We start from the raw sequence: 26,565 nt of genomic DNA on the forward strand, positions 1-26,565 counted from the left end.
TTCATATGAACGTTTCAAGGTAAATTGACGATTCCATTAGTTTCTAAAAACAATTTACCAACAAATTCGTGTTATGAATGTTACCTAAATCGTTGCCAATTGATAAATCATTTTTTTTTTAAACCATAGCAGCGACGGTTTGAGGATAAATATTTATACATTTTTTTTTACTACTTAACCACTTATTATGTGTATCTTTTAATTTCTTAAATATCCGAAAATCATTCTTATAATCGATTATTAAGTGTGCTTGAAAAATGGGTGATTTGATTAAGATATGAAGAAGAAGATAAATAAGAACTGAAAGGTGTACGGGTTATATATTTATAATTTCTGTTATATTTCGGAAAAACGGGCTCAGCCCACTGGTACAAGGTGTTAGAGGATATGCGAGAGGTCGGGGGTTCGAGTCTCTAAAGGAGCATTTTTTTTTTTAAAACAGCTTTTTCATGGAAGGTAGTTCATATTTTTATTATTATCACTTCATTTATTATTATTATTATTATTATTGTTATTATTATTATTATTATTATTATTATTAATATTATTATTGTTATTACCATAATTATTATTATTGTTGTTGTTATTATTATTTATTATTGTTATTATAAGAACTATAATAATAATTATTATTATCATAGTTATATGTATTATAACAATCATTATTATTATAAGTATTATAGTTATTAGTAATATTATTATTAATAGCATAACTATAAGTAGTAAAATTATTATTATTATCGTTATTAATCTTATAAGTATTATTAATGTAATTATTATTGTTAAGGTTATCATTTAAGTAATATTATTATAAGTATCTTAGCAAGATTAATAAAGATGGTATTAATAAAAATTATAGAATTATTATTGTTATCATTAACATAGCTATCAATATTATCATTGTTAATATTGTTGATATGTTTATGAATAGTAGTAAATTTTTATTATAAGGTATTGTTAATATCATTATTATTAATTAAAATTATCACTTTATTTAGATTAACATTATTAGTAAAATTATTAATTTTATCATTATTATCATAATTAGTATTATTAATACTCATTATTAGTATTAGATATGATTATCAAAAATTATTATTTTTATAAAAAAATAAAAAAAAATAACTTATTATTATTACTATTATTATTATTATTATTAAAGATTATCATTATCATTTTTATTATTAGAATTATCATTGTTAATAAAGTTATTATTATTAGTAGTAGTAAATCATTATTATCTAAATTATCATTTTTACAAATAAATATTTTGTACACTATATATACATATTACATATACTAGGATTGTATTAATAATTCACATAACAAACCAATGATATTTCATAAATACAATACTAATCACATATATATGTACATAGATATATTAATATCACTAGATGTATAAATATTAGTCAATATAAATATATATACACAAAATTGATATATACAATATAATTTAAGATATAATGTAAGTATACGTTTTAAAATGGAATTTGGTATAAATTCTATATAACTACAAATATATAAATAATACATACTAATAAATGAAATTTTGTGATTTACATTATATGAATTAATAAATATACAAATGATATAGGTTCGTGAATCCGAGGCCACCCTGCATTGTTCAGTTGTTCAATGTCGTCATATGTATTTTTACTACAAAATACAGTACAATGAGTTTCATTTGCTCCCTTTTTAAATGCTTTTGCAATATATATTTTTGGGACTGAGAATACATGCGCTGCTTTTATAAATGTTTTACGAAATAGACACAAGTACGTGAAACCACATTCTATGGTTGAATTATCGAAATCGAATATGCCCTTTTTATTAAGTCTGGTAATCTAAGAATTAGGGAACAGACACCCTAATTGACGCGAATCCTAAAGATAGATCTATCGGGCCCAACAAGCCCCATCCAAAGTACCGGATGCTTTAGTACTTCGAAATTTATATCATGTCCGAAGGAGGATCCGGGAATGATGGGGATATTCTTAAATATATATTGTGAATGTCGGTTACCAGGTTTTCAATCCATATGAATGATATTTTTGTCTCTATGCATGGGACGTATGTTTATGAGAAATGGAAATATGAAATCTTGTGGTCTATTAACTTTATGAAATGATATATTTATGTTAAACTAATGAACTCACCAACCTTTTGGTTGACACTTTAAAGCATGTTTATTCTCAGGTACGAAAGAAATCTTCCGCTGTGTAATTGTTCATTTTAAAGATATTACTTGGAGTCATTCATGACATATTTCAAAAGACGTTGCATTCGAGTCGTTGAGATCATCAAGATTATTATTAAATCAGTTATAGTTAGATATATTATAAAATGGTATGTGTGCAGTCAACTTTCGTTGTATTGAAAGATTGTCTTTTCAAAAACGAATGCAATGTTTGTAAAATGTATCATATAGAGGTCAAATACCTCGCGATGTAATCAACTGTTGTGAATCGTTTAAAATCGATATGGACTTCGCCCGGATGGATTAGGATGGGTCCTTTCAGTAGTGTTGGAAATTGATGCATGAGTTAATATAATATAATGACACTTGATCAACGTGATTATATTACAGTAAGTCATGCTGAGTTTCTAATGGAACGTGATGATTCACATACCATAACGTCATCATGTACCATGTTACATGACTCTTACATTCTATCTAATCTCCAAACATATCAAGAACATATTTTCCTGATAATTCTATCTTTTCTCTTAAATTCTGATAATTTAACCAATCAAGATCGTACTATTACAATTTCTCTCTTAGAATATTAGTTATGTTCATTCGAAACTTCATACCTACGAATTCTGGACCATTATTTGCTTGACTTAAAGTCGGGAAGAGGAAACAAAAGTATGGAACTCCAAAATATAAAGGAAATGAAGATGGTAGATTTATAGTCAAATATCCGACAAAGCAATCGAAACAGATTATTGCATTCAATCAAAGAAAATTCTAATTTCCTTAATTACCGAAGAACCAAATCTTATTACAAAGATTTTCTCCAAATCCCTTGAACTCTGGAAATCAATCCTATCTACGTCAAAGGATGTGACGAATCTATATTTACTCATTTCACTCTTTTATGATAGCTTCATTCGTACTCTTCGAATAATCGAACTATTTTATCCTTACTACTCAATAGTAATAAAACTCTATTTATCAGCTTATATGCGTCATGAAACATACTTATTGTCAGCCATGACGATTTCAATCAAATTTCGGGACGAAATTTCTTTAACGTGTAGGTACTGTGACGACCCGGAACTTTTCGACCAAATTTAAACTTAATTTTAATACAAACTCGACACGATAAGCAAAGTCTGTAATGTTAAATCTTAAAACTTTTGAACTGTTTACATTGATTCATTTAACCTTTGACCGGTTCCGACGATTCACGAACAATTATTTGTAAATAAATATAGTTATATAAATAAATGTAGGTATATATATAATAAAAATTGAAAATAATAAAATATAATTTAAACATTAAAATTAAATATGTGAAATAAGATATAAAATAATTAAAATAAAATTATATAAAAATATATGATTTCTATACATAATTATTACTATGCAAATATGTTAAAATGTATAAAAATTTAATATCCAATATTAGTTTTATAATATACATTGTATAGTTATATTACATAATCAGTGACATGTAATACTAATGTACTAAATTAATTATTAATATAATTGTTACAATAATATTAGTATTTCTTTCAATATTAATATCAATAATATTATTATTAATATTATTATTTATAGATAAGAAATTTGATATATATATATATACATATATATATATATATATATATATATATATATATATATATATATATATATATATATATATATATATATATATATATATATATATATATAAAGTGATAGATTATTATTACTAATCTTATTATTATCATTAATAATAAGTATTATTACGATTAGTATTATTATAAGTAATATTATTGGAATCATTAATAATACTATTATATTCATCTTTATTGTTATTATCATATGTATTAATGATTATTAAACTTATTAAAATCATTATTTTTGTTATTATTAATAACATCATATCATTATTATTATTATTATTACTTTATCATTAATAATGTTAATATTAGTATTATTAAGTATTTTTATCATTAATCATATTAGTATTTCTATTATTATTACTAGTATTAGGATTATTATTATTATTATAATTAATATTTAATATTAATGTTTGTATAATAAATATTATTATTTTTCCTTATATATTTAAAATACATATATATATATATATATATATATATATATATATATATATATATATATATATATATATATATATATATATATATATAGCCGATATATATATAGATATACAAATGCATATACAAATTTCAGTTAGATATACATAAACAAATATATATAATCAGATATATAAATAAATTTATAAAATCATACATATATATATATATATATATATATATATATATATATATATATATATATATATATATATATATATATATTACACAGCTATTTATATATACTACATATATATACCTATAATGAAATGTCCCGTTCTTATTGATTAAAAACGTTCCATATTAATTGATTTCGTTGCGAGGTTTTGACCTCTTTATGAGACGTTTTTCAAAGACTGCATTCATTTTTAAAACAAACCATAACCTTTATTTCATAAACAAAGGTTTAAAAAGCTTTACGTAGATTATCAAATAATGATAATCTAAAATATCCTGTTTACACACGACCATTACATAATGGTTTACAATACAAATATGTTACAACAAAATAAGTTTCTTGAATGCAGTTTTTACACAATATCATACAAGCATGGACTCCAAATCTCGTCCTTATTTAAGTATGCGACAGCGGAAGCTCTTAATAATCACCTGAGAATAAACATGCTTAAAACGTCAACAAAAATGTTGGTGAGTTATAGGTTTAACCTATATATATCAAATCATAATAATAGACCACAAGATTTCATATTTCAATACATATCCCATACATAGAGATAAAAATCATTCATATGGTGAACACCTGGTAACCGACATTAACAAGATGCATATATAAGAATATCCCCATCATTCCGGGACACCCTTCGGATATGATATAAATTTCGAAGTACTAAAGCATCCGGTACTTTGGATGGGGTTTGTTAGGCCCAATAGATCTATCTTTAGGATTCGCGTCAATTAGGGTGTCTGTTCCCTAATTCTTAGATTACCAGACTTAATAAAAAGGGGCATATTCGATTTCGATAATTCAACCATAGAATGTAGTTTCACGTACTTGTGTCTATTTTGTAAATCATTTATAAAACCTGCATGTATTCTCATCCCAAAAATATTAGATTTTAAAAGTGGGACTATAACTCACTTTCACAGATTTTTACTTCGTCGAGAAGTAAGACTTGGCCACTGCTGATTCAAGAACCTATAACAATATATACATATATATTAAAGTATGTTCAAAATATATTTACAACACTTTTAATATATTTTGATGTTTTAAGTTTATTAAGTCAGCTGTCCTCGTTAGTAACCTACAACTAGTTGTCCACAGTTAGATGTATAGAAATAAATCGATAAATATTATCTTGAATCAATCCACAACCCAGTGTATACGTATCTCAGTATTGATCACAACTCAAACTATATATATTTTGGAATCAACCTCAACCCTGTATAGCTAACTCCAACATTCACATATAGAGTGTCTATGGTTGTTCCGAAATATATATAGATGTGTCGACATGATAGGTCGAAACATTGTATACGTGTCTATGGTATCTCAAGATTACATAATATACAATACAAGTTGATTAAGTTATGGTTGGAGTAGATTTGTTACCAATTTTCACGTAGCTAAAATGAGAAAAATTATCCAATCTTGTTTTACCCATAACTTCTTCATTTTAAATCCGTTTTGAGGGAATCAAATTGCTATGGTTTCATATTGAACTCTATTTTATGAATCTAAACAGAAAAAGTATAGGTTTATAGTCGGAAAAATAAGTTACAAGTCGTTTTTGTAAAGGTAGTCATTTCAGTCGAAAGAACGACGTCTAGATGACCATTTTAGAAAACATACTTCCACTTTGAGTTTAACCATAATTTTTGGATATAGTTTCATGTTCATAATAAAAATCATTTTCTCAGAATAACAACTTTTAAATCAAATTTTATCATAGTTTTTAATTAACTAACCCAAAACAGCCCGCGGTGTTACTACGACGGCGTAAATCCGGTTTTACGGTGTTTTTTGTGTTTCCAGGTTTTAAATCATTAAGTTAGCATATCATATAGATATAGAACATGTGTTTAGTTAATTTTAAAAGTCAAGTTAGAAGGATTAACTTTTGTTTGCGAACAAGTTTAGAATTAACTAAAGTATGTTCTAGTGATTACGAGTTTAAACCTTCGAATAAGATAGTTTTATATATATGAATCGAATGATGTTACAAACATCATTACTACCTCAAGTTTAGTAGGTAAACCTACTGGAAGTGACAAGAAATGATCTAGCTTCAAAGGATCTTGGATGGCTTGAAAGTTCTTGAAGTAGGATCATGACACAAAAACAAGTTCAAGTAAGATTTTTACTCGAATTAAGATAGTTTATAGTTATAGAAATTGAATCAAAGTTTGAATATGAATATTACCTTGAATAAGAAAGATAACCTACTGTATATAACAAAGGTTTCTTGATCTTAGATGATTACTTGGAATGGATTAGAAAGCTTGGAAGTAAATTAGTAAACTTGAAGGGATTTTTGAAGTGTTCTTGAAGTGTTCTTCCTATGATGATTATAGCTTGATTCTTAAAGTGATTTTTGATGAAGATGATGATTAACTACTGGAAAAATATGTTCATAATAGTGTGTGTGTGTTGAGAGAGAATTAGAAAGAGAATTGGAAGTGAAATGGAGTGAATGATGAGTGGTAATTGGTGAGTGGTGAGTGGGGTTAAAAGGAGTTTTAGTTAGTTGACTAGCTCATGGTAGAAGTTAAAATTGATTAGTCATACATGACATAATCAAGAGTGGAATCCCATGCTAGTTCCTATTGGTATATACCCATAGTAAGTACGTTTTGAAGTTGTGTATAATACGGGTAAGAATACGACTAGAATTCTTGATGAAAGAAAAGAATGGGAAAGTAACTGTAACCATTTTCGTTAAGTATGAGTGTTTTGATATATGTCTTGAAGTCTTCCAAAAGTATTTTAATACATCTAAATACACTACATGTATATACATTTTAACTGAGTCGTTAAGTCATCGTTAGTCGTTACATGTAAGTGTTGTTTTGAAACCTTTAAGTTAACGATCTCAATTAATGTTGTTAACCCATTGTTTATTATATCTAATGAGATGTTAAATTATTATATTATCATGATATTATGATATATTAATATATCTTAATATGATATATATACATTTAAATGTCGTTACAACGATAATCGTTACATATATGTCTCGTTTCGAAATCCCTAAGTTAGTAGTCTTGTTTATATGTATATAACTCATTGTTAATATACTTATGGAGATACTTACTTATCATAATCTCATGTTAACCATATGTATATCCATATATATATATCGTCATGTCGTTTTTACAAGTTTTAACGTTCGTGAATCGCCGGTCAACTTGGGTGGTCAATTGTCTATATGAAACATATTTCAATTAATCAAGTCTTAACAAGTTTGATTGCGTAACATGTTGGAAACATTTAATCATGTAAATATCAATCTCAATTAATATATATAAACATGGAAAAGTTCGGGTCACTACATATAATACACAGAGGATACGTATTTTGTTATACATCATAATCACATGTAAATTATTAATCTGATATGAAAATCTTTTAATTGTACGAACCAGTTATAAAATTATATATCTGTTATTAAATTCCTCATCGTCTGTTTCAAATTTGTACTAATGGTCGATCAATTATAGCTACCAGACAACTTTGTTAGACTATAGGTACTACACCAATTGGTTTAATCACGAAAACAATCCTTTACTTACTGAAAAATCGAAATTGAAACAGAAAAAAATAGAGGAAGAACAGCTCGACCTCTATTCTTTACTTCAAAGTTACAAAACTTCAATTTCAAATGAATTAACAAAATCTGGAAACGCAGTAGTATTAGAAATCTCTTATGTAAGCTATCTGTAAGTTTTCAAAGACTAATTTCTTCTATTGAATTCTAATTGTCGAGTCAAAGTTCAAGTTTCAAAAAGTCAATGATTGTTCATCAGCAAAATTAGAAATTTCTGTTTTGTTTCCAGTTAAATTGAAGATTTGTAAAGCTTCTAGGAGATGTCGATCCCAACTGTTTCCGAAATTAATAACGCATGCTCGTAGCATGTCTTCAAGCATTTGTATCGTCCTTTCGCTCTGCCCATCAGTTTGTGGATGATAGGCAGTACTCATGTCTAGACGAGTTCCTAATGCTTGCTGTAATATCTGCCAGAATCTTGAAATAAATCTGCCATCCCTATCAGAGATAATAGAGATTGGTATTCCATGTCTGGAGACGACTTCCTTCAAATACAGTCGTGCTAACTTCTCTATCTTGTCATCTTCTCTTATTGGCAGGAAGTGTGCTGATTTGGTGAGACGATCAACTATTACCCAAATAGTATCAAAACCACTTGCAGTCCTTGGCAATTTAGTGATGAAATCCATGGTAATGTTTTCCCATTTCCATTCTGGGATTTCGGGTTGTTGAAGTAGACCTGATGGTTTCTGATGCTCAGCTTTGACCTTAAAACACGTCAAACATTCTCCTACGTATTTAGCAACATCGACTTTCATACCCGGCCACCAAAAATGTTTCTTGAGATCCTTGTACATCTTCCCCGTTCCGGGATGTATTGAGTATCTGGTTTTATGAGCTTCTCTAAGTACCATTTCTCTCATATCTCCAAATTTTGGTACCCAAATCCTTTCAGCCCTATACCGGGTTCCGTCTTCCCGAATATTAAGATGCTGCTCCGACCCTTTGGGTATTTCATCCTTTAAATTTCCTTCTTTTAAAACTCCTTGTTGCGCCTCCTTTATTTGAGTAGTAAGGTTATTATGAATCATTATATTCATAGATTTTACTCGAATGGGTTCTCTGTCCTTCCTGCTCAAGGCATCAGCTACCATATTTGCCTTCCCCGGGTGGTAACGAAACTTAAAGTCGTAATCATTCAACAATTCAATCCACCTACGCTGCCTCATATTCAGTTGTTTCTGATTAAATATGTGTTGAAGACTTTTGTGGTCGGTATATATAATACTTTTGACCCCATATAAGTAGTGTCTCCAAGTCTTTAATGTAAAAACAACCGCGCCTAATTCCAAATCATGCGTCGTATAATTTTGCTCTTGAATCTTCAATTGTCTAGACGCATAAGCAATCACCTTCGTTCGTTGCATTAATACACAACCGAGACCTTGCTTTGATGCGTCACAATAAATCACAAAATCATCATTCCCTTCAGGCAATGACAATATAGGTGCCGTAGTTAGCTTTTTCTTCAATAACTGAAACGCTTTCTCTTGTTCATCCTTCCATTCAAATTTCTTCCCTTTATGCGTTAATGCAGTCAAGGGTTTTGCTATTCTGGAAAAGTCTTGGATGAACCTTCTGTAGTAACCAGCTAGTCCTAAAACCTGGCGTATGTATTTCGGAGTTTTCGGGGTTTCCCACTTTTCAACAGTTTCTATCTTTACCGGATCCACCTTAATACCTTTTTTTGTTCACTATGTGACCGAGGAATTGAACTTCTTCCAACCAAAATGCACACTTTGAAAATTTAGCGTACAATTCTTCCTTCCTCAATACTTCTAACACCTTTCTCAAATGTTCACCGTGTTCTTGATCATTCTTTGAGTAAATACGTATGTCATCAATGAAAACAATGACAAACTTGTCAAGGTATGGTCCACACACTCGGTTCATAAGGTCCATGAACACAGCTGGTGCATTAGTTAAACCAAATGGCATGACCATAAACTCGTAATGACCGTAACGTGTTCTGAAAGCAGTCTTTGGAATATCATCTTCTTTCACCCGCATTTGATGATACCCGGAACGTAAGTCAATCTTTGAATAAACAGACGAGCCTTGTAGTTGATCAAATAAGTCGTCGATTCTCGGTAGTGGGTAGCGATTCTTGATGGTAAGTTTGTTCAACTCTCGGTAGTTGATACACAACCTGAATGAACCATCTTTCTTCTTGACAAACAAAATAGGAGCTCCCCACGGTGATGTGCTTGGTCGAATGAAACCATGCTCTAAAAGTTCTTGTAATTGGCTTTGCAGTTCTTTCATCTCGCTGGGTGCGAGTCTGTAAGGAGCACGAGCTATTGGTGCAGCTCCTGGTACAAGATCTATTTGAAATTCAACGGATCGATGTGGGGGTAATCCCGGTAATTCTTTCGAAAATACATCGGGAAATTCTTTTGCGACGGGAACATCATTGATGCTCTTTTCTTCAGTTTGTACTTTCTCGACGTGTGCTAGAACAGCATAGCAACCCTTTCTTATTAGTTTTTGTGCCTTCAAATTACTAATAAGATGTAGCTTCGTGTTGCCCTTTTCTCCGTACACCATTAAGGGTTTTCCTTTTTCTCGTATAATGCGAATTGCATTTTTGTAACAAACGATCTCTGCTTTCACTTCTTTCAACCAGTCCATACCGATTATCACATCAAAACTCCCTAACTCTACTGGTATCAAGTCAATCTTAAATGTTTCACTAACCAGTTTAATTTCTCGATTCCGACATATATTATCTGCTGAAATTAATTTACCATTTGCTAATTCGAGTAAAAATTTACTATCCAAAGGCGTCAATGGACAACTTAATTTAGCACAAAAATCTCTACTCATATAGCTTCTATCTGCACCCGAATCAAATAAAACGTAAGCAGATTTATTGTCAATAAGAAACGTACCCGTAACAAGCTCCGGGTCTTCCTGTGCCTCTGCCGCATTAATATTGAAAACTCTTCCGCGGCCTTGTCCATTCGTGTTCTCCTGGTTCGGGCAATTTCTAATAATGTGGCCCGATTTTCCACATTTATAACAAACTACATTGGCATAACTTGCTCCGACACTACTTGCTCCGCCATTACTCGTTCCGACACCATTTGTTCCTTTCGTTCTATTAACCCCTGGTCCGTAGACCTCACACTTCACCGCGCTATGACCATTTCTTTTACACTTGTTGCAAAATTTGGTGCAGAACCCCGAGTGATACTTTTCACACCTTTGGCATAGCTGCTTCTGATTGTTGTTGTTGTTGCGGTTATTATTGTTGTTGGGATGATTGTTGTAGTTGCTGCTGTTGTTGTTGTTGTTGTTGTTGTTGGGCCGTTTGTTGTAGTTGCGCTTGATGTTGCGATTGTTGGGATAATTGTTGCGATTATTGTTGTAATTGCTGTTGTTGTTGTATTGGTGATTCTTATCACCGTTTTCCTCCCACTTTCTTTTGACTTGCTTCACATTGGCCTCTTCAGCAGTCTGTTCTTTAATTCTTTCTTCAATCTGGTTCACTAGTTTGTGAGCCATTCTACATGCCTGTTGTATGGAGGCGGGCTCGTGTGAACTTATATCTTCTTGGATTCTTTCCGGTAATCCTTTCACAAACGCGTCGATCTTCTCTTCCTCATCTTCGAATGCTCCCGGACACAATAGGCACAATTCTGTAAATCGTCTTTGATACGTGGTAATATCAAATCCTTGGGTTCGTAACCCTCTAAGTTCTGTCTTGAGCTTATTGACCTCGGTTCTGGGACGGTACTTCTCGTTCATCAAGTGCTTGAATGCTGACCACGGTAGTGCGTACGCATCGTCTTGTCCTACTTGCTCTAAATAGGTATTCCACCATGTTAACGCAGAACCTGTGAAGGTATGCGTAGCGTACTTTACTTTGTCCTCTTCAGTACACTTACTTATGGCAAACACCGATTCGACCTTCTCGGTTCACCGTTTCAATCTGATCGGTCCTTCGGTTCCATCAAATTCCAAAGGTTTGCAGGCAGTGAATTCTTTGTAGGTGCATCCTACACGATTTCCTGTACTGCTAGATCCAAGGTTATTGTTGGTATGTAGCGCAGCCTGTACTGCAGCTATGTTTGAAGCTAGAAAAGTACGAAATTCCTCTTCATTCATATTCACGGTGTGTCGAGTAGTCGGTGCCATTTCCTTCAAAATAGTCAAATGGAACAAGTTAATCATACAGAATATTAAGAGTAGTTAATAGTATTTCGTAGCATAATATGAACTCATTTATAAAAGCTTTTTCTTCATATTAGCGTTTTATAAGTTTAAATTCGGGTAGTACCTACCCGTTAAGTTCATACTTAGTAGCTAATATACAATTCAACTACTACAATTCTATATGAAAAACTGATTATAATAATATTTCGCGTTCAAACTTTTATACAATATTTTACAAACTTACAATACCGCTTATTTTACATAAAGCATGAAATATAGCACACAATAACTTTGATACAAGATAGTTGTGAAGATAATTCTAGCTAGTACACAAGTCGTTCAGCAAAGGCAATAAAGACACGTAATTCATACGTCCAGAAACAAGTCATGCATTCTGGTTTTACTAGGACTACTTCCCATCCTTGGTCTTGTGGAACATAACCGTTATGGCCGTTGATAAGACAGCGTGTTGTAACGTCGTCAAAGGGACGAGGGTTACGTAATGTCCAACAGTCCTGTAACAATCTAAAAACCTCATTTCTTACCCCAATTACCGACTCCGTCACTTGTGGGAACGTTTTGTTTAATAGTTGTAGGCCGATGTTCTTGTTCTCACTTTGGTGAGAAGTGAACATTACTAATCCGTAAGCATAACATGCTTCTTTATGTTGCATGTTAGCTGCTTTTTCTAAATCACGAAGTCCAATATTCGGATATATTGAGTCAAAATAATTTCTTAACCCATTGCGTAAAATAGCATTTGGGTTCCCCGCAATATATGCGTCAAAGTAAACACATCGTAACTTATGGATTTCCCAATGTGATATCCCCCATCTTTCGAACGAAAGCCTTTTATAAACCAAGGCATTCTTGGAACGTTCTTCGAATGTCTTACAAACTGATATTGCCTTAAATAGTTGTGCCGAAGAATTCTGACCGACTCTAGACAAGATTTCATCAATCATGTCTCCGGGTAGGTCTCTTAAAATATTGGGTTGTCTATCCATTTTGTGTTTTTATACTGTAAAATAGACAAGAGTTAGATTCATAAAAAAAAATACTTATTAATACAAGCAATTTTTACATATATCATAAAGCATAAGCACACTATATTACATATATTACACCACACGAATACAACTATCTTATTCCGACTCGCTTGTTTCTTCTTCTTCGGTTTTGGTTCATTTTTCCAAGTTTCTAGGGATATATGATGTTCCCCTAATACGAGCCGTCGTTTTCCACATAGGTTTAGAAAAACCTGGTGGTTTAGAGGTTCCCGGGTCATTGTTACAACTTAAGGACTTCGGGGGTTGACGATACATATAAAGTTCATCGGGGTTGGAATTAGATTTCTCTATTTTTATGCCCTTTCCCTTATTATTTTCTTTTGCCTTTTTAAATTCAGTTGGGGTAATTTCTATAACATCATCGGAATTCTCGTCAGAATCCGATTCATCGGAGAATTGGTAATCCTCCCAATATTTTGCTTCCTTAGCGGAAACACCATTGACCATAATTAACCTTGGTCGGTTGGTTGAGGATTTTCTTTTACTTAACCGTTTTATTATTTCCCCCACCGGTTCTATTTCTTCATCCGGTTCCGATTCTTCTTCCGGTTCCGATTCTTCTTCTGGTTCCGACTCTTCTTCCGGTTCCTCTTCGGGAACTTGTGAATCAGTTCACGAATCATTCCAATTTACATTTGACTCTTCATTATTATTAGGTGAGTCAATGGAACTTGTTCTAGAGGTAGACATCTATCACATAATATCAAACGCGTTAAGAGATTAATATATCACATAATATTCACATGTTAAAAATATATAGTTTCCAACAAAATTTGTTAAGCAATCATTTTTCAAGTAAACACGGTCGAAGTCCAGACTCACTAATGCATCCTAACAAACTCGATAAGACACACTAATGCAAAATTCTGGTTCTCTAAGACCAACGCTCGGATACCAACTGAAATGTCCCGTTCTTATTGATTAAAAACGTTCCATATTAATTGATTTCGTTGCGAGGTTTTGACCTCTTTATGAGACATTTTTCAAAGACTGCATTCATTTTTAAAACAAACCATAACCTTTATTTCATAAACAAAGGTTTAAAAAGCTTTACGTAGATTATCAAATAATGATAATCTAAAATATCCTGTTTACACACGACCATTACATAATGGTTTACAATACAAATATGTTACAACAAAATAAGTTTCTTGAATGCAGTTTTTACACAATATCATACAAGCATGGACTCCAAATCTCGTCCTTATTTAAGTATACGATAGCGGAAGCTCTTAATAATCACCTGAGAATAAACATACTTAAAACGTCAACAAAAATGTTGGTGAGTTATAGGTTTAACCTTTATATATCAAATCATAATAATAGACCACAAGATTTCATATTTCAATACACATCCCATACATAGAGATAAAAATCATTCATATGGTGAACACCTGGTAACCGACATTAACAAGATGCATATATAAGAATATCTCCATCATTCCGGGACACCCTTCGGATATGATATAAATTTCGAAGTACTAAAGCATCCGGTACTTTGGATGGGGTTTGTTAGGCCCAATAGATCTATCTTTAGGATTCGCGTCAATTAGAGTGTCTGTTCCCTAATTCTTAGATTACCAGACTTAATAAAAAGGGGCATATTCGATTTCGATAATTCAACCATAGAATGTAGTTTCACGTACTTGTGTCTATTTTGTAAATCATTTATAAAACCTGCATGTATTCTCATCCCAAAAATATTAGATTTTAAAAGTGGGACTATAACTCACTTTCACAGATTTTTACTTCGTCGAGAAGTAAGACTTGGCCACTGCTAATTCACGAACCTATAACAATATATACATATATATTAAAGTATGTTCAAAATATATTTACAACACTTTTAATATATTTTGATGTTTTAAGTTTATTAAGTCAGCTGTCCTCGTTAGTAACCTACAACTAGTTGTCCACAGTTAGATGTACAGAAATAAATCAATAAATATTATCTTGAATCAATCTACGACCCAGTGTATACGTATCTCAGTATTGATCACAACTCAAACTATATATATTTTGGAATCAACCTCAACCCTGTATAGCTAACTCCAACATTCACATATAGAGTGTCTATGGTTGTTTCGAAATATATATAGATGTGTCGACATGATAGGTCGAAACATTGTATACGTGTCTATGGTATCTCAAGATTACTTAATATACAATACAAGTTGATTAAGTTATGGTTGGAGTAGATTTGTTACCAATTTTCACGTAGCTAAAATGAGAAAAATTATCCAATCTTGTTTTACCCATAACTTCTTCATTTTAAATCCGTTTTGAGTGAATCAAATTGCTATGGTTTCATATTGAACTCTATTTTATGAATCTAAACAGAAAAAGTATAGGTTTATAGTCGGAAAAATAAGTTACAAGTTGTTTTTGTAAAGGTAGTCATTTCAGTCGAAAGAACGACGTCTAGATGACCATTTTAGAAAACATACTTCCACTTTGAGTTTAACCATAATTTTTGGATATAGTTTCATGTTCATAATAAAAATCATTTTCTCAGAATAAAAACTTTTAAATCAAATTTTATCATAGTTTTTAATTAACTAACCCAAAACAGCCCGCGGTGTTACTACGACGGCGTAAATCCGGTTTTACGGTGTTTTTCGTGTTTCCAGGTTTTAAATCATTAAGTTAGCATATCATATAGATATAGAACATGTGTTTAGTTAATTTTAAAAGTCAAGTTAGAAGGATTAACTTTTGTTTGCGAACAAGTTTAGAATTAACTAAACTATGTTCTAGTGATTACGAGTTTAAACCTTCGAATAAGATAGTTTTATATATATGAATCGAATGATGTTACGAACATCGTTACTACCTCAAGTTTAGTAGGTAAACCTACTGGAAGTGACAAGAAATGATCTAGCTTCAAAGAATCTTGGATGGCTTGAAAGTTCTTGAAGTAGGATCATGACACAAAAACAAGTTCAAGTAAGATTTTTACTCGAATTAAGATAGTTTATAGTTATAGAAATTGAATCAAAGTTTGAATATGAATATTACCTTGAATAAGAAATATAACCTACTGTATATAACAAAGGTTTCTTGATCTTAGATGATTACTTGGAATGGATTAGAAAGTTTGGAAGTAAATTAGTAAACTTGAAGGGATTTTTGAAGTGTTCTTGAAGTGTTCTTCCTATGATGATTATAGCTTGATTCTTGAAGTGATTTTTGATGAAGATGATGATTAACTACTGGAAAAATACGTTCATAATAGTGTGTGTGTTGAGAGAGAATTAGAAAGAGAATTGGAAGTGAAATGGAGTGAATGATGAGTGGTAATTGGTGAGTGGTGAGTGGGGTTAAAAGGAGTTCTAGTTAGTTGACTAGCTCATGGTAGAAGTTAAAATTGATTAGTCATACATGACATAATCAAGAGGGGAATCCCATGCTAGTTCCTATTGGTATATACCCATAGTAAGTACGTTTTGAAGTTGTGTATAATACGGGTAAGAATACGACTAGAATTCTTGATGAAAGAAAAGAATGGGAAAGTAACTGTAACCATTTTCGTTAAGTATGAGTGTTTTGATATATGTCTTGAAGTCTTCCAAAAGTATTTTAATATATCTAAATACACTACATGTATATACATTTTAACTGAGTCGTTAAGTCATCGTTAGTCGTTACATGTAAGTGTTGTTTTGAAACCTTTAAGTTAACGATCTCAATTAATGTTGTTAACTCATTGTTTATTATATCTAATGAGATGTTAAATTATTATATTATCATGATATTATGATATATTAATATATCTTAATATGATATATATACATTTAAATGTCGTTACAACGATAATCGTTACATATATGTCTCGTTTCGAAATCCCTAAGTTAGTAGTCTTGTTTATATGTATATAACTCATTGTTAATATACTTATGGAGATACTTACTTATCATAATCTCATGTTAACCATATGTATATCCATATATATATATCGTCATGTCATTTTTACAAGTTTTAACGTTCGTGAATCGCCGGTCAACTTGGGTGGTCAATTGTCTATATGAAACATATTTCAATTAATCAAGTCTTAACAAGTTTGATTGCGTAACATGTTGGAAACATTTAATCATGTAAATATCAATCTCAATTAATATATGTAAACATGGAAAAGTTCAGGTCACTACATATAATACACAGAGGATACGTATTTTGTTATACATCACAATCACATGTAAATTATTAATCTGATATGAAAATCTTTTAATTGTACGAACCAGTTATAAAATTATATATCTGTTATTAAATTCCTCATCGTCTGTTTCAAATTTGTACTAATGGTCGATCAATTATAGCTACCAGACAACTTTGTTAGACTATAGGTACTACACCAATTGGTTTAATCATGAAAACAATCCTTTACTTACTGAAAAATCGAAATTGAAACAGAAAAAAATAGAGGAAGAACAGCTCGACCTCTATTCTTTACTTCAAAGTTACAAAACTTCAATTTCAAATGAATTAACAAAATCTGAAAACGCAGTAGTATTAGAAATCTCTTATGTAAGCTATCTGTAAGTTTTCAAAGACTAATTTCTTCTATTGAATTCTAATTGTCGAGTCAAAGTTCATGTTTCAAAAAGTCAATGATTGTTCATCAGCAAAATTAGAAATTTCTGTTTTGTTTCCAGTTAAATTGAAGATTTGTAAAGCTTCTAGGAGTAATTTTAAACATTTTTCATGTTGAAGACATGGCCTAAAACGTTCTTAAATCCATGTTTGATCTTTGAGTTCTTACGAAGTTATAGTGAGCTGTAACAACTCATTTTGTTTTAAAAATTGTTTCTGTTAATGCAAAGTAAAAACAATGAATCGTTTCTGTTTCAATCTTCACAACGTAAATCAAGTTTTATAATCACTAATTTAATTGTTAATTGGCTCTGGTCGATGGGTTGTAGAAGAAGCAGGATTAGATAACTATACGAGTTAAATAGTTTAGGTTGTGTTATAAATTAGAAAAAGCGAGACAGATCTGTGGGTTAGGGATTGTGTTGAGGAACGAGAGGTCTCGGGTTCAATTTTGGGCTGGGACATCAATTTTTTTTAAAAGCTTGTAAGGTAGTCTTTTATTTATTTATTTATTTATTTATTATTATTATTATTATTATTATTATTATTATTATAATAATAATAATAATAATAATTATTATTATTATTATTATTATTATTATTATTATTAATTGTTGTTATTATGTTAATAAATAATAGGATTAATATTATTATCATTTTTGTTATTACTAAATAATATCATTAAGTAGTATTAGCATTATTATTATTATGTTAATATTGTTACTAATATCATTACTATGATTTATAATAAAATTATCATTTTTATTATTATGACTTTAATTATTATTATCATTACTAATATCATTATTATTCCTAGTACTATAAGTATTATTAGTATTATTACTATTATTATCACAATTACAAGTATTATAATCGTAATTATTATTATTAACACTATTATCACTACAATTATATTATTATTACTATCGATATCATTATAAGTAGTTTTATTAATGAGTATTGTTAAATAAATATTAAAATCCTTAATCATATTTATCAGTAACAGTAAGATTAAAATTTTACAATTATTATTATTAATATTATGATATTTATCCCTAATAAAAATTATTAACATCATTACCTTTATTAGTAATATATAGTACTATAATTATTATCATTATTACCAATATTAATATAATTTTAATATCATTATAATTACTAGTTCTAACAAACAAATGATATATATATATACAAATATATTCGTTACATATAACATAACAAAATTAATATTTTTATATACAAAAAGAATATATGAGACATATATATATTATTAATATAAAAATGATATAATTAATAAATTAAATATATAGGAACTTACTCGATTACAATTATGTATATTAATAATATATGAATGATATAGGTTCATGAATCCAAGGTCAACCCAGCATTATTCAATGTTGTCATATGTATTTTTACTACAAAATACATTATGGTGAGTTCATTTGCTCCCTTTTACTCTTTACATTTTTGGGACTGAGAATACATGCGCTGTTTTTATAACTGCTTTATTAATGCTTTTGAAATATATTTTGAACTGAGAATACATGAAATGCTTTTATAAAAGTTTGACGAGATAGACACAAGCAAAACATTCCTCGAATGAATTATTATGCAGACAGAAGTTCTGTGGATTATTATTGAATTAGTTGGACGTGATAATTGCCACTAATTGTTGTGAATATTTTTCCCCTGATTATTATTGCTTGGTAACCTAAGAATTAGAAACGGGTATGCCCCTAATTCACGCAAATCTTAAAGGTAGCTACCGGGTTTAACACCCCCACCCAGAATGTTCAATAGACGGAAGAGCTAGTGGGCATGGTGTTTAGTACTTTGAAGTTTATATATTATACAGACGAGATGTTCTGTTTTGGGGATATTATTGATGCGCATTATATGTTAAAGTCGGTTACCATGTTGAGCAATGAAATCGTAATGAATGTTATGTATCGAGAGAATGATTTTTATACACAGGTTATGTGTATTAGTTTTGCGCACGAGATATGTGCACGATTATTTAAAAATCGCGAGGCAACCTACGGGGGAGAAAAGGATACGAACCTACTCTGCTAAGCATTATGAAAAATGGTTTCGTACACGAGATAGGTGTACTGTATTTGAACCTTGTGGTCTATCAAAATGATGAATTTTATTATTTACGATAAACTTATGAACTCACCAACCTTTTGGTTGACACTTTAAAGCATGTTTATTCTCAGGTATGAAAGAAATCTTCCGCTGTGCATTTGCTCATTTTAGATATATTACTTGGAGTCATTCATGACATATTTCAAAAGACGTTGCATTCGAGTCGTTGAGTTCAACAAAACTGTTATTAAGTCATTGATAGTTTGATATATTATGAACTGGTATGCATGCCCGTCAACTTTTGATGTAATGAAAGTTTGTCTTTTAAAAACGAATGCAATGTTTGTAAAATGTATCATATAGAGGTCAAGTACCTCACGATGTAACCAAATGTAATGTATTCATCCTGATGGATTAGGACGGGTCGTTAAATCGTCTAACCAATTGAATCTAATTTACCCCCTTGGTCCGGTTTAGTAAACAATTAATCTAAGACAAGTTGATTGTAAATAAATATGATAAATTAACAAGAGTTCTCTTTGTCAACAACATATCAATTAACTAGATACAAATGATTTTTAACATCAATAAGCATGTTCTTGATTCAAACATTAAAACTATCACACAAATTACATTCAATCAATAAGTTTACATCCAATACTTTGGTTATTAATCTAGACAAACATTATAGAACTAGCCAACAATCATGATAACAAGCAAAATAACAATCAAATGATAAGTAGAATTCATTGTTTGAGAACAAGAAAACAACCTACTAGAAGAATGAATCTTGGATGGAGAAAGTTTTGATTCTTGATTCTTGGATGTTAAGCCTCTTCAAAGAGCTTGGAATTCTTCAATTTTGCTCTCCAAAACGTTCCTAGAACTCCTCTGATCGTATATTCCCACTGGTCTCTCAATCATTCACTTTTTAAAGTGGTTAAAGTGGGTCAAAAGTCAAAAGTAGGCTGAAACCTACTACTGGACGGCGTCCAAGATACTGGACGGCGTCCAGTTTACTGGACGACGTCCAGTTGTAAAGGGCTGGACGGCGTCCCAAATTCTGGACGGCGTCCAGTTGTAAAGGGCTGGACGGCGTCCCACTCCTTTGGACGGCGTCCAGATGAATTGATGTTCACTGTCTCGTTTTTTTCATAATCTCCCTTAATTTGGACGGAGTCCCAATCATTTTGGACGGTGTCCAACATATCTGAAGCCTTGTTTTATCATTTTAGAGCGCTAATTTGACCATAACTTGTATCGGGATCAACTATGATGAAATCACAACTTATTGAACGGTCATAATTCACCAAAACTCTTTATAAACCACTTTCCGATACACTTTACATACCTTTGTGTATTACTTGTAGAAACCGCCTTAACTATCCTTGATTCGAGAGTATTTCACACGATATTGCGAGATATATATATGATGTATTTGAGCAATATCACCTTTCCTAGTTAATTGATTTTAGTTTTGACATAGGGTAGTCTATGTGATTTGTAACAAAAATCACTGCTACTCCTTGTACTTATTCTAATCAAGGATAGTCATATGGTTTTCACTTCAATTAAGAATAGTCTCTCTCACTAATGAACGTTAACTATTTTCGTAAATTCAATGATGTGTCGAAGATAGGTATTTTTGTATCTTTACATTTTCCTACTCTTCTTAACAATATCATCTCCGTCTTAATAAACCCTAATTATTATTTTTTTTCAAAATTAATAATTACAGTCAATATTTTTATTTTATTTTATCAGATTATGAATAATATAATACTACCGGTCAAGTTGATGAATGATGAATATATAGATGAAGATGAAAGTGTTAAGAAATGTAAAATTACGAAAATATATTCACACGTTCGGCACACGATTAGTTTTAACGAAAATAAGTAAGGTCCGTTAATGAAAAAGCTATTCTTGATTGAAATGCTATCCTTAATTTAAAAAAATGGGGAGTGATTCGTACACCACTCATTTTTAGGCGCACACCACCAAAGATGCTTTACAGTGTTGTACAGTACAACACTGTAAAGCACATTTGGTGCTGTAAGGCTAAAAACAGGTGGTGTACGAATCTAACACCTAAAAAAATACAGAACCTAGCAGTGATTTTTTGTTGCTAACGAGAAGGACTATTTTTAACGCTATGTCTTTAATTTTTCTTCCTAAGAAAATATTTAACGGAACGGACTAACGGAAACATCTATACAAACATTTTTTAGGGTTTTACTCCACCACACAAACTTTAGGGTTTCTGTTTCCAGCAACGATGAGGCCACTAGACGAATCAGAAACCACTCAAGTTTTCGAAAAACTCTTCAAATTCACCGGCAACAATCTCAAAAACATCGTCGAATCACCATCACACGAAGGTCCGGACCAAACACCCGGCCGTTACTGTTTTCGTCTCCACAAAAACAGAGTCTATTACGTTTCCGAATCATTAGTCAAACGTGCAACAAACATCAAACGAGACAACCTCGTAGCGCTCGGAACAAACATCGGAAAGTTTACAAAAAGCGGCAAGTTTCATTTAACGATACAAGCGTTGAATTTGTTAGCTGGTAATGCGAAACATAAAGTATGGTTAAAACCTACTTCAGAGATGTCGTTTTTATACGGAAACGATGTTGTGAAAGGTGGATTAGGAAGGATTACTGATAATATAAATGCTTATGATGGTGTTGTTGTTTATTCGATGTCTGATGTGGCGTTAGGGTTTGGAATTGCAGCTAAATCGACTCAGGATTGTAGGAAAATGGATCCTAATGGACTTGTGGTTATTAGGCAGGCGGATACTGGGGAGTATTTGAGGAGTCAGGATGATCTTTGAAGAATTGTTTATGAGTGTTTTTGTAAGTTTTTTGGTTAATTTGTTTCGAATTGTTATGGATTGTTATGTTGTATTATTGTTTTTGAGTTAATTTGTAGCTGCATTGTTAAGTGCTAGTATTATTGTGTTTGGTTCTGTTTAGAATTTGGTTTTGCTAATTTCAGTTAGTCAATTTTTTGTAAAAGTGAATATTCCTGACCAGCCGGACGATTTGTTCGGTTAAAGTTGTCAAAATTTCACTTTTGTGTGTCAAAGTCGGATTTATTCAGTGAAAAGTAGCCAAAGTAGGTCAAATATAGTCAAAGTCAATGTTACTTAACGTCCTACTAGAGAAAAAATGGGGTAAAACCGATCTTCTACTACTTTAGTGGCCCAACTAGGAAAAAAGTTGTCAACTTTGGACTAATTTCCGACTTGGCCAATTAGTTCCTACAAGGTATCGACTCTCAACCGACTAGTCTCAAACTAGCGACTTTTACAACTTTGATCGATAATCGTCTATGTGAGTTAAGCTGCTTTGTCTCAAAGATTAGAAAGTTTGGTTTCGATTATATAGATTCAAAGTTAATATTTTTTTTCATATTATTTTCTGAATCTTATTGGTTCTATGCTGCCTCATTGTTTCAAATGAATATTTTGACATTTATGAAATGATTAGTGTTTTTTTAGAGATTAAGAACAACTTATGCAATTGTCTGCAGAGTGTTAGTGTGCCAATATGACTAACTTAACTAGAATTGTATTCTCAGTCCTGGCAAAAATTGCTTAATTCTTCTATGCTTATGCAATTTTTGACTCTTTTTTTTCCTAATTAGGACTCAATTGAATTGATCAGGTTAATGAACATAAAAGAACTTAGTAGAGCTAGGGTAAACTGCTTGCTTTAATTGCAAGAACAAAGTTCTTTTGAAGCTAGATTGTGAAATTGTAATGAGATTTAAACTGTACATGTTCTGTATCAGTGAACCAGTTTATTCGTACTCACCTGTTGAAAAAAATATCTTATTCAAACTTACATCTGAAATATCGTTGTTTTTAACTCTCCTTGTACATACACATACATAGTTTATTGTAATAATATCATCTGCAAGATGTAATATAAACTTGGTATAGGTTTATAATGATTAATATGGATGTGAATATGTTAGTATGCTGTATTTGATCACTGATATACTTACTAACTTTACTTTAATCCTACTATTGCAGGGGTGTCCAATCTGCCTTGCTTTTGGAGAGCATATGATTGTGAAAATTCGAAAGACAACCGAAAATACATGGAGAAAATTTTGAGTTGTAATTTGTTGACAGAATTTGAATGGTTACAAGTTGTGATTTGTGAACCTGTGCATATTATTATGGAAATGATGTATTGATTTCAAATGATTTTTGTACTTGGATTGCAGTATTTCTTTATTTTACCCAATTGAAAGTTATGGGTCTTATCTTCTAGTGCACCTTTGTTATTTTGATAAGCTATGTTTTAATTAAGTATGGTGTCCTATGATCTGATTCTTTTTATGGCTTGTCCTATTTACCCATAACAGTTGCAATTTGGGGGTTCATTCTATGCGAATCTGGACTCTAACCTATTTAGCAGTTGATTTTGGTATTGCATATATGTGCATTTTGACTCCTTGTTTTCAAGAATTCGTTATTCGTTATTGACCTGTGACTGATACAACAACAACACACCCATTTGGTAGGGAGCCAAAAGGTAAGAGTGGAAGACCTTGACGAGTTGGCTGCCGTGAAACCAATGTGGGAGATAGGCACGGATCTGTTAACGAGTCTATGAAACAATCTGCGACAGGGTGTTGGCGTGTTGCATTTGTTTGGCGTGAAAGGTTGGGACCTAGTTTTTCTATTTGACCATCATGATTGTATAAATAAATAAAAAAAAGAAAGAAAAAAATCCGAACGGTCATGTGAACATTTTTTTGAATTAAAGACCTAATCCAAACGCTACAAATACATTATCATACCTGGCAATTGAAACCCATACTCTCAAATTTGGGTCAAGCTTTCGGGTCAATTGAATCTTGAAAAAAATTAGGCCTGGCAACATAAACCAAAACATAAAATAAAATCCAATGAGTTTTTCTTCAACTTATTGGGTCTTATACTAAATATAAAAGAATGATTCAAATGGGTATCAATTCTTAAAGTTCAATAAATAGATATAAGTCTAATGGGTCTTGTGAATGGGTCAAATGGATCGAACATAACAAAATTCATCTGTCAATCATTTATGAAAGAATTAATGATTATATCAATTATTATGTATATTAGTATTTCTATATACATATAATATTACATATAATAAATAATAATAATAACTAAAACAACATAATAAATGTGATAAATCAAATGTAAAAACATATGACATGTTTGGACCTATTTGACCCATTATCCGTTTCGACCTGTTACCTAAACCGACTCAACCTGACCCATTTGGACCCGTTTAAAAAATTTATCCGTTTGACCCATGACCCATTTCAATCTAAAACCATTTTGACCCGTCACCCAAACCGACCCAACCTGACCCGTAGGTATATACATTATTAATTATTCATAATTTCACACGTCATTCACATCTATTACAAACTCACATATCATTCATTTTACATTTTTTTCACCAAATCTTCTCAAATATGTTTAACATAACAATTATGAACCAAATGATTTCTACACCAATTTACTAAAAAATTATAAACTTTCACCCATTCATTCATCTTCCGCAAACCAAGCTAGTAACTCGTCTCCTAGTCAAGAAAACTATGCACAATTTGCACTCTTAGTCAGTTGGTTTAAGCGGGTTAATGGATTTCCGTTGAATGTTAATTTTTTTAAATATATTTTTTATTATGAAATGAAATCATTAAAATATTTTCAACATATATCAATGTAACATAATTAAATAATATATATACACAAAACGTGTAACCATTATCCTCAATTGAGCAAAATATTTACGTATTAATTAATGTTAATTGTAATCTTTAAGATAGTTAGTCGCACATGCTTTAAGTTACTTTTGATTGTTAGATCACACCCTATCTTGCTATTATCGAGCTCGATAACGAGTTTCAAGACTTCACAGAGATAGGCAGCAAGTCGCCACGGTCTCCGCCAACTATGCCTGCAACGAGAGTGTAACGGTAACCAGTGGGTCCCACTCTTACCTTTCCGTTCCTTTATTGTTTGAATACGAAAATATATCTGTTTTTCATAAGAAAATAATATTAAATAAAACAGTAACTGACATTTTATTTATAAAAACATTTCACTTTTAAAAAAATCAATATTTACCCAACTATAATTACTACCCATTATACAACCATTTTACACAACCATTTCTTCCAAGTTTACTACCATTTCATACAACTTCACTACCATTTCATATAATCTTACAATTTCAATTTCATCCGACTTCTCAAACTTCTTCATGGCTCCGTGTTTTGTTACATTCGAAGCTCATTTCGGCGGACTTTTTACTGATGACATGAAAGAATATTGTGACGATCGCTCCAAATCCATATGGACAATACGTCATTCATTGATTTCATTGCGAGGTATTTGACCTCTATATGATACGTTTTGTAAACATTGCATTCTTTTGAAAACGCACACCATAAATGAATATTTAAATCAAAGGTTTTCGACATCTGATGATTTCTACATATAGACAATCACCGTAAATAATAGTTTA

At 31.0% G+C, this 26,565-nt stretch overlaps 1 protein-coding gene across 1 annotated transcript; it reads left to right on the plus strand.

The window, feature by feature from the left end:
* The first annotated feature begins 22,229 nt into the window (after positions 1-22,229).
* LOC139848391 (uncharacterized) lies at positions 22,230-22,906 on the plus strand. Its single transcript, XM_071838127.1, has one exon. It carries the CDS (start codon positions 22,293-22,295, stop codon positions 22,854-22,856), a length of 564 nt encoding a protein of 187 aa, XP_071694228.1. The 5' UTR covers positions 22,230-22,292; the 3' UTR covers positions 22,857-22,906.
* Positions 22,907-26,565: the final 3,659 nt, after the last annotated feature.

Source organism: Rutidosis leptorrhynchoides, chromosome 5 (genome assembly GCF_046630445.1).
Source record: "Rutidosis leptorrhynchoides isolate AG116_Rl617_1_P2 chromosome 5, CSIRO_AGI_Rlap_v1, whole genome shotgun sequence".
Classification (NCBI taxonomy): domain Eukaryota; kingdom Viridiplantae; phylum Streptophyta; class Magnoliopsida; order Asterales; family Asteraceae; genus Rutidosis; species Rutidosis leptorrhynchoides.